This window comes from Ailuropoda melanoleuca, chromosome 2 (assembly GCF_002007445.2).
Source record: "Ailuropoda melanoleuca isolate Jingjing chromosome 2, ASM200744v2, whole genome shotgun sequence".
Classification (NCBI taxonomy): domain Eukaryota; kingdom Metazoa; phylum Chordata; class Mammalia; order Carnivora; family Ursidae; genus Ailuropoda; species Ailuropoda melanoleuca.
In genome coordinates, this window is record NC_048219.1 from 10,887,725 (window position 1) to 10,898,098 (window position 10,374).

General features: G+C 37.9%; 1 protein-coding gene across 3 annotated transcripts in view; it reads left to right on the forward strand.

Moving 5' to 3' along the window:
* The window catches only part of ZBTB8A (zinc finger and BTB domain containing 8A), a 58,149-nt gene extending 48,187 nt beyond the window's left edge, over positions 1-9,962 (forward strand). For all 3 annotated transcript variants that reach the window (XM_034648548.1, XM_034648555.1, XM_034648545.1), the window contains 2 exons: positions 841-1,010; positions 5,746-9,962. In XM_034648548.1, the coding sequence (XP_034504439.1) occupies positions 841-1,010; positions 5,746-6,078 (503 nt within the window). In that variant the 3' untranslated portion in view covers positions 6,079-9,962. The remainder of the gene's footprint in view (positions 1-840; positions 1,011-5,745) is intronic.
* Positions 9,963-10,374: the final 412 nt, after the last annotated feature.

Sequence of the window (10,374 nt, forward strand, 5' to 3'; positions counted from 1 at the left end):
AGCCAACGAGAGAGGGAACACAAGCAGGGGGAGTGGGAGAGGAAGAAGCAGGCCCAGCAGAGGAGCCTGATGCGGGGCTTGATCCCAGAATGCCGGGATCATGCCCTGAGCCGAAGGCAGATGCTTAACGACTGTGCCACCCAGGTGCCACTGAATACATGAGTTTTAAAATAAAAAATTAGGGGCACCTGGGTGGTTCAGTTGTTAAGCGTCTGCCTTCGGCTCAGGGCGTGATCTTGACATTCTGGGATCGAGCCCCGCATCAGGCTCCTCCGCTGGGAGCCTGCTTCTTCCTCTCCCACTCCCCCTGCTTGTGTTCTCTCTCTCGCTGGCTGTCTCTGTCTGTCAAATACATAAATAAAATCTTTTAAAAAATAAAATAAAAAATTAAATATCCTTGACATTTTTTCATCTTTAAAAGTATTACAAGTGTACTTAAATAGAGGCAAGGGGATAAAAATGTGTAAATAAAACTCACTACTTAAAAGCTGTAATATGAAATACTTCTGGGTTGTACCTCCAGGTCTTTTGTTTTTGTCTTTTTTTTGTATCTCCAGTTTTAAAATCCAGCACTACCTTTTTATGTTTCAAATCCGGTGAACTGGATGAGAAGATAAGTGGGAGAGTGTACATTTACCCCAACTCTGTAAATCTATCCCGGGCCAAAGTTACAGTTCTGGACTCAGGATTGCATGGACAATCGAGTCTTAATAACTTTTCTTCCTTCTCCTTTACTCCTGCCTTTCCACGATCGGACTCCCCGACGCCTTTGGGATTCTTCATGTTATTAGAATTGCTGTGATGAACTTTGCAGTGGCTTAATCAAACTGTCTCCCACAGATGATCTGCCCAGGATGCGGTTCAAGTGCCCATACTGCACACACGTGGTGAAGCGGAAGGCGGACCTCAAGCGCCACCTTCGCTGTCATACAGGAGAAAGGCCCTATCCGTGTCAAGCCTGTGGGAAGAGGTTTAGCAGGCTGGACCACCTCAGTAGCCATTTCCGAACAGTACGTACATGATTTTTCGTCATTTTACTTCTGAAGAAATGTGTGCGTTTATCTGCTTTCGGATAATCTAATTTACTGAGGGAAATCTTTGCATACCACTCTTTTATATTAGAAATGTTTCCAACTTAATGGTTTTACTTTGCACATAATGCATAATTTAACATAGATATATTTTTATTCTCCTTTGAGACCTTGAAGTAGGAGATATTCGTTTGAATATCCATTTTGTTTTTAAAATTTTTTATTTATTTATTTTTTTGAATATCCATTTTTAGTTCATTTAAGAGCGAATATGTTTTTGTATACCGGTCTTGTCAAGAGCCGAAGACAATATAAACTAAAGATATCTGAATCTCGAGGTCAGAGTCGCCATTGTAGGTACTCCACAGCTACTCGGAATTCTTGAATGCTTATCTGGTAGGATCTCAGTCCAGTTTCTGCTGTCCATCCTCTGTCCACTGTACCCCCTTTCTAGTCTCTATTATAGTCTCCTCAAGGAAGGGAGCAAGGTGGGCAGTAGGGCCACTTCCAGTCAGGGACCGGACTGTCAGCAGTCAGGAAAATCTCAGGGAATTTGCTGTTCAGTGCTCTGAACACTGGCCTATTAAGGTAGGGATGTTGGAATTACTTTGCTGTTCATCTTGAAGCAAAAATGTTTTCTGAAATCCGTGTTCTATTACTTATACTTCTATTCCATTTGTATCAGCCCCTTTTAACGTTAAAGAGCAGTGGGCCGCCGAAGGTGATTTCCTCACGCATTGCCTTATAGTTCGTTATTTAGCAAATACATACTGAGCACCTGTGTGCCGGCCCCTTCCCTCAGTGCCAGGTCTCCCACAGTGAGCCAACCTGACAAAATCTCTGTCTTCGATAACCTTATAAAGCTAGGTTTTTTATTTTATTTATTTATTTATTTATTTATTTATTAATTAAGATTTTATTTATTTATTCGACAGAGATAGAGACAGCCAGCGAGAGAGGGAACACAAGCAGGGGGAGTGGGAGAGGAAGAAGCAGGCTCATAGCGGAAGAGCCTGATGTGGGGCTCGATCCCGTAACGCCGGGATCACGCCCTGAGCCGAAGGCAGACGCTTAACTGCTGTGCCACCCAGGCGCCCCAAGCTAGGTTTTTTAAAAATTAAAAACAACCTCTCATTACTACAAAAGCAATGAATATGCATTATAAAAAGTAAAAATAAGAAAATAAAAATACTTTATTTTCACCATCCACTTTTTTTTTTTAAAGATTTTATTTATTTATTTATTTGTTGGGGGGAGATGCACAAGCAGGGGGAGCAACAGGCAGAAGGAGACATGGGACTCAATCCCAGGACCCTGGAATCATGACCCGAGCCAAAGGCAGACACTTAACCAACTGAGCCACCCAGGTGTCCCCAGATACTACCATTCTTAAGACTTTATCACGTGCATATATATCGGTTTTTTTTAAAACCAAATTAGATCATACCATTTGTGCTGCTATCTTTAGTGAACAATCGCTACCTTTCCATCTCAATAAAATTCTATCTAACATCCAGTCCAATTTCAAATTTCCCTGTAGTCCCCCAATACCTTTTATAGCCGGTTTGTCCAACCCAGTGTCCAGTGCAGGATCCTGTGTTACATCTTGTCGTTAAGTCCCTTAAAACTGACTGAAGATACCAAGATAATTGTTTTATAAAATAACCTACCTCTCGAGTTCTCTGCTTGCTTTCACTGGTGTCATTTAGCTTGTTCCTCTTTCCCCCTGCATTTTCTATAAACTAGATGTTTTATCTAAAGGCTTAATGGAGGGCACCTGAGAGGCTCAGTCAGTTAAGTATCTGCCTTTGCTCAGGTCATGATTCCAGGGTCCTGGGATAGAGCCCCACATAGGGCTTCCTGCTCAGCGGGGAGCCTGCTTCTCCCTCTCCCACTGCCCCTGCTTGTGCTCTCTCTCTCTCTCTCTTTCTGTCAAATAAATAAGTAAATAAATAAATAAATAGATAGATAAAGGCTTAATGGAGGGGCACCTGGGTGGCTCAGTCAGTTAAGCTTCTGCCTTCAGCTCAGGTCATGATCTCAGGGTCCTGGGATCGAGCCTTGGGTGGAGCCCCTTCTTGGGCTCTCTGCTCAGCAGGGAGTCTGCTTCTCCCTCTCCCTCTGCCCCTCCCCCTGCTTGCACACACACACTCTCTCAAATAAATAAATAAAATCTTTAAAAATAAATAAATAAAGACTTTATGGATTCATATAAATACTTTCAGCTAGAACACATAAAGGTGAAATTATTTATCTTATAATGTGTCACATTAGGAGACACATAATATCTGGTGGACCCATCATTCGTATTGTTAAGATTGGTCACTAAGTTAGGGTAATGATACTGTGATCCCACTGTTGTTCAGTTAAAGGTGCCACCTTGTGATTAGAAAGGAATCTGTGGAACTATTTTGGCATCCCGCTATTATGCATTTCCCCATCAACCATTCATTTAATGGTATTAATATCAGTTGATAAACTGTCCAAATTATTCATTTTACTTGGATTGTAGAATGATTTACTAATTTTATCAGTTCGTCTACATTATTAGCTAGAATTCTATAAAGTAAAACTTTCCTTCCTCACCTGGGACTCTTTAGTTACTTTGAAATACAGTTACTACAGGAGAAACAGGATAAATATTTAATTCTTTCCCTTTAATTATCCATTTTCAAAGTAAAGAGTTGATTTAATAGCAGTTCAAATGGTAATATGAATTTTTTCTGGCTTTGTTTTTTTTAAATAGCGTACAGCCTCATGAATTTTCATTGGTTCATTGTGTTTGGATCTCAACAATTATTATTCTTTTTGATACCCAAAGTTTCAGTTTTGTCCAGTGAGGACAACTTGAAGGTGGTTCTTGTCTCCCTTTGTCATAACTTCATTAAATATTCAAGGTGGCTTTATTCTTTGGCCCTCAAATTTCTCTAGGCTCACCCTGTATTTTCCCTGTCACAAACCTGGAATCAGCCACTTCTCAAAGGACACTTGGATCCTTTTAATGGGGAGTAAAATTAGAAACCAAACTTTGGATGCCTGGGGTGCTCACTGTTGCTAGCGTGCCATTCCTCCTAGATTATTTCAGTGGACAGAGCTAGAAGATAACATGTTTTTTAAATAATAAGTTTGTGATGATATTTTCAATTTTAACATGATAGTGTTTCCCTTAATTTCTTTGACTTAGTAATTATAGTGGAATTGAGGGGATGGGGGATAAACACAAGTCTGTGCCAGAACTTTCTAACAAAAACAATACCACACATGATACCCATAACATTATTATCTCGGCAGCAATAAGGGTACATTCAAATTGTGTACTTTCAGTATTTACTGATTGATATGTCAACAGTTAAGCAGAAAATAATAACTATACTGAATTGTAGCCCCATACATTTTCTTAGATATTTTACCAAACTGCATTAGTTTTCTTGGATTTTTTTGGCTATTTGTGTTTGGTGGCCTTCTTCCATATTGTTCTGATCTTATCTAAATGAATATGCCATAAATATTAATTCAACATTATAAAATTAATTGTAATGGTTTTTAGAGTAGAACCCATAATCTGCTCTGACAGCTGTTAAAGTTGTTTATTAGTAACTATAATTATGTAATTATTCATCAGTTATAATTTTTCCCCGAAGCACTTCACACGTATTAACTCATCTGGTCCTCACAACCTGAGTTGTATTCTCATTAGTCCGAGGGAAGTAGGGATAATAATAGGCTGATACATAACAGAACCACCACAGTTGTTGTTATGACCAATGTCCATTTCAGTTGTCAGGCTTCTATTCTGTTTGGGTGGTGCCCACACTTTACTAGTTGTTAAATATTGTGCCTATCACCCTGGAAGCAGGTTTATATTGTTTTCAATGACTTGCTTCAAGGTACATGGCTAGTAAATGACAAAAGCAGGGCTAGAACCCAAGCCTTCCTGTTCCTAGTCTAGTCCTGTTTCTACAGGATCTTTCATTAATAGAAGTGGCAAGTAATCCTTCTATCTAAAAATATGTTCTGATAAATTTAAATTTGGGACAATATATTTTTCTTTGTCTAGCTGATAACAATAAATTAACGCATGAAACGAGGTTTCTCCCTTGCCAGAATTAAGGTATATAAAGTCCTTGGGGCGCCTGGGTGGCTCAGTCGTTAAGCGTCTGCCTTCGGCTCAGGGCGTGATCCCAGGGTCCTGGGATCGAGCCCCGCATCGGGCTCCCTGCTCTGCTGGGAGCCTGCTTCTTCCTCTCCCACTCCCCCTGCTTGTGTTTCCTCTTTCATTGGCTGTCTCTCTCTCTGTCAAATAAATAAATAAAATCTTAAAAAAAAAAAAAAAAGAGAGAGAAAAAGGTATATAAAGTCCTTAGAATAGTACGTGTGATATGTTTGCTATTATTATTATTATTCTGGGAAGATGTCCCTTGTTACCTCAGATATCAAAATACTGTTGGATTAAGGGATGTGTGAAATTATTAAGCATGTTTTATTAATCATAAAAACGTTATAGCCATCCTTTAGAGAAAGGTGGTGTTTATTTGTGATGTCAATTTATCACCAAAACCTGTGATCTTTTTCTAATAATTAGATGTTAATTTAATATTAGCGCTTGGCTTTGGACATCTGAAGTTTATGAACTGGTCCCTAGATATCCAACTGTGCTACTTTTGATATGTTGACATATCAGTCGTTTTTTATCACTATTTCAATCTCCGCACAGATTCACCAGGCATGCAAATTAATCTGCAGAAAATGCAAACGCCACGTGACTGATCTAACAGGGCAAGTGGTCCAGGAAGGAACCAGGCGCTACAGACTGTGTAATGAGTGCCTCGCCGAAGTGGGCATAGACAGCCTCCCCATCGATTTGGAAGCTGAACAGCACCTTATGTCCCCATCAGATGGAGATAAGGATTCCAGATGGCACTTGAGCGAAGACGAGAATAGATCATATGTGGAGATCGTCGAGGACGGGTCTGCTGATCTGGTCATACAGCAGGTTGATGATAGTGAAGAAGAAGAAGAGAAGGAGATAAAGCCCAACATTAGGTAGCTGACATGTGGACCAACAGAGCTGGCATGTCTGCAACTTACGCTGACTTCCTGTATCTCTCTCTTTCCGTGGTCAGAGTCTGGTTCACAAGTGCATCAGACTGACTTTAAAGTGATGACCTAATATAATTTGCATGCTTTCCGAACAGGTCATTGTATCCGTTCTGAACTTTGTTGCCCTAAAATACGTTGCTGCACTGGAAAGAAAGACCTAGCTTGAGTTGGCATGATGGATGAACGATTAATTCTCTTCCTTTTATTACAGAGATACCTTTTTTCTTTTAATATTGAAAGATCTACTTAGCAAACTTTTCTCAAAAAAAGTATTTTAAATAAATTTACCACAACCAAACTTTATGTAAAATAATTTCAAGGTGTTTCAAAAAACACAAACTACCAATATTGAATTTTCGCAGGGAACCAGGTAAGAGCACATTTAAGGGTCTGGGATCCTACCTGACTGAACTAATAAGTCTTTCTATTAATTTCAGATCTAATTAATTTCAGATCTAAAACAACCTTTCAGTATCCCAATGTCCTAGATATTGTTTTAGGATTTGGCAGACAACAAATCTAAAATGTGTGAAACTGTTCATATTTGAATTTTTTGTCATTAAGTTAGAGATGACTCTTATGTAGTCAGTATTATTTACAAAAAAACAAAAACCTAAAATAGAGGCAGACTGGAGATTACATACAGACATCATCTTCTAAACCAGGAAACAAATACTGCCTAGAAGTCAAGGTAGTTTGTGAAGATCTGTCCGTAGAATTCTCTTCCCCCCTAAGGAAAAAAAAAAAAACAACAACAAAACCCAAAGAAACAAAAAATGATGAACAAGAAAATTGGAGGTTATCAGTTCTTAACAGTAATTTCTAACATTTGTTGTTCTGCTATTTATTTCTAAAGTGCTCTCTCACACATTTTCTCACTTAATCAGCAAGGTAGATATTACTGTCTCTAATTTACAAGTGAGGAAATTAATCAGAAAGTTTCAGTGGTGGGACTGGCGATGGACAGGTCTTGATTTTAAACAGCCCTCTTTGAACTGTCTCTCCCCGTATTGTCTCCTGAAATGGCGAAGAATTGAAGTCAGACCCCACCAATCTGCAGTAATTAGAAAAAGAAGCCTATTAGAATTAAAAAGTATGAACGAAGAACTTAATAAGCTTCAACAACACATAATAACTTGGACTAGAGTTATCCACGAGTGCTCAGTGATGTCCCTCCAGTGTCTCCCGACATGTTTTTAATGTCAGGTTATTTATATGTAAATGTTCTGTATAGCACTCTTTGAACAAGTTATTCTCTTATATGCTTTAAGCATTTTTCTTGTTTATATCGTTTTTCAAAACAAACTTTTTTCCTAGGACATAAAGGTGTGTTTAAACTCCTTCCCTGTAAACTCCTGGCTGCGACTCTCAATCTTGGGAGTTGTAAGTTTGAGCCCACGTTGGGTGTAGAGATCACTTAAAAAATATATATATATTTAAAGTAAAATAAACTCCTCCCCTTTATGAATTATGCAACATTCTAAAATTACAGTTCAATCAGAGAAGCATTATTTTAGTTCTGAAGATAAAATCTGAGTCCCAGAAGAACCGAACTTACTGAAGGGTGCTTCAAATTATTACAGTTAAGCTTGATATAATTTAATTTTGATAGAGGCTCCATGTATTATACTGTATTTCTAAATGTCATGACATCCCTCAAGATGATACTTTTCATTTTATTTTTTCTCTTATTCTTTAATTACTGATTGTCCTTGATACCGATTGGAGGGCTAAAATGGTTAATTTCTGAAACATTTTTTTTTTTTTTTTTACAAATAGATGAATAACCATTTGTTTTTGTTTTATGGTACTTAATGCTGAGACCTTTCCAAGATTCCCCTGATGGTCGATTTCCAGTTGCTTGAAGACTGGATGGCATGCACCGAGTTCACTGTTCTCTCAACAGGACTGTTCCTGAATCAGGAGTCTGAACAATTAAGTCGTATCCAAGTGAGGGAGGGAACCCTTGACATTCTTTAGTCTCACCAGATGGTAACATCTTTTAAAATTATTATCTGATTTTTAGTCCTTGGAGCCAGTAGGAAAAATGAGTGACTGGAGCTTTATTCGTGGGAATGAAGCAGTGCATGTGTACGCTCTGACGCACTTTAGTTTGTGATCTAAATGTTCTCTTAACGCTTCTGCATGCAAACATCAGCATGAATGTCAGCAAAGTCCACGGAACACACTGCCACCAGCACCTGTACAGCCTTATCTGAAATAATGCTTTCTTATTGTTTATAACAAGCATCAGGCTCTCCCCACAAAACAGCCATCAAGTCCATCAAACTAGACAGCGTATCTCTTCTACCATTTTAGTATCATAAAAGAACATTTGTGACATGTTTGTAAGTTGTAAATAATAACTTCAGTTACCATATCATGTATCTAAGACGTTAGAGACCAATTCTTGCCTAGAGTGAGACTGTCCATTAATGATTTCTGAGAAAACAAAATTCTTTGGCTTTTAAATGTGGGAAAATGTTACATAGGTGTATACTCTGTTAATATAAGCTTTACTTATGCCAAGAATTTTTTTTTGCTAGTGGGAGTTGGTTAGAACAAAGTTTGCTCCTACAGTCATGCTGTTTATCAGCTTCTGAACGCCCTTCTAACCCTGGGGTCCTCAAGAGTGTTTGGTGATGGGAAGAAGTTTTGCAAAATAAAGCAACATTGCGGTCATGGCTAGTGGCTGGAGGAAGCAAAATGGACTAGATCAGTGGTTTAAGAGATTTTTTTGAACCCAAGAAACCCTTTCTTCAAATGAATTGTTTCATAGAGAAGCCCACCATTTAAGGGAGAAACTCTAAACTCAGAGCTGCTCTCGTTCTTGCCTCCTACGAGCTTTCAGCAAACACCTTTGCAGAGCTCGGGAGGGCAGCACTGAAAACCTTGGAACCGGGGAACTTTCTGAATTCCCTTTGAGCATTGGGGTCTCTCTTCATTACCTCTATTACTCACTGTGCTTACGAGCTGGTAATCCGAGGGTCTCCCAGAGCAGCACATCACATCCTTAGTCTATACAATGTTCCTTCTATAGTTTTCATGTCTCAAGACTTTTGAAAACATATTTTTCAACAGTGGATTTTTGAGTAATGGAATCAAAACAAGCATAGTAACTACTCTTATGCTACCAAGTCACTGCTTAGTAGATGAAGAAAGTTTGGTGTGTCAATGACTTAAGAGCTCAGAACTGAATTCATTATTTTGCAAAGTCATGCTAAGATATATTGAAATTTCCACTCATATTGGATATATATACACATATAGATATCTATATCTATACATATCTATATGTATATATAGATATGTATCTCCTAAATTAATTAATACTATGGAAATTTAATACTATGGAAAATCACTAAAAGCAATATAGTGTAAGATGTATTTAACTGGGAAGGGTGATAATAGGTACTGGAGGACCAAACTGTAGATTATAAATGGAAAGTTCTATGTTATTTTATATTAGAGTGGATCAGTATTACTATTTATCATTTATATAGCATTTTATATTTGCAAAGTATTTAATGATTTTTATGTTATTCTTTACATATCTATGAAATAGGACAGTTATCTCACATGAAAGGTAAAGAAATTGAGGCACAGAACAGTAAAGCAACCTCCCTAAGGCAACCCAGTGAAACAATGGCAAAAATAGGAATTAGGATGATCAGATTTTCTGAATCCTAGAATATCAGCTTAATTCACTGAGGTGTGTTGTGTATTACCCTATTTTATAAGATGCCTTTATACAAATAATAGTCAATTGTCTTAAAGCCGACGTCATTGTATGTGGATAAATCCTATACAGAATAAATATTATGTAAAGGATGTGACTTTAGTTATAAGAGTTTTAATGATAAAATTCAGGTTATCACAGAAACAGCACTATTTAGCCAGCGGCTTTATATATTGTGAAGTATAACTGTTTTATTTTGATATAGGAGTTTCTTAACTATTCATGCTAATGGAACCATGAATAGACCAGAAAAATGAAATCCACAGAGGATCCATAAACTTCATCTTCTAACATGTTAGTCGTTTCCCTTCAGAATTTGTATTCATGCCAACAGTAGGTCAAATATGTTAATAAGCAATAAACTACACACCAGAGAAGCCAAGGGCTTCTTAACTTTTCAAGGCTTTTCTATACTGAAATAGTATGATAAACACTTTTCTCTGTCTTTTTTTTTGTTGTTTTTTTTTTCACACCTGTTTCAAAAGCCATTGGAAACTTCCCACG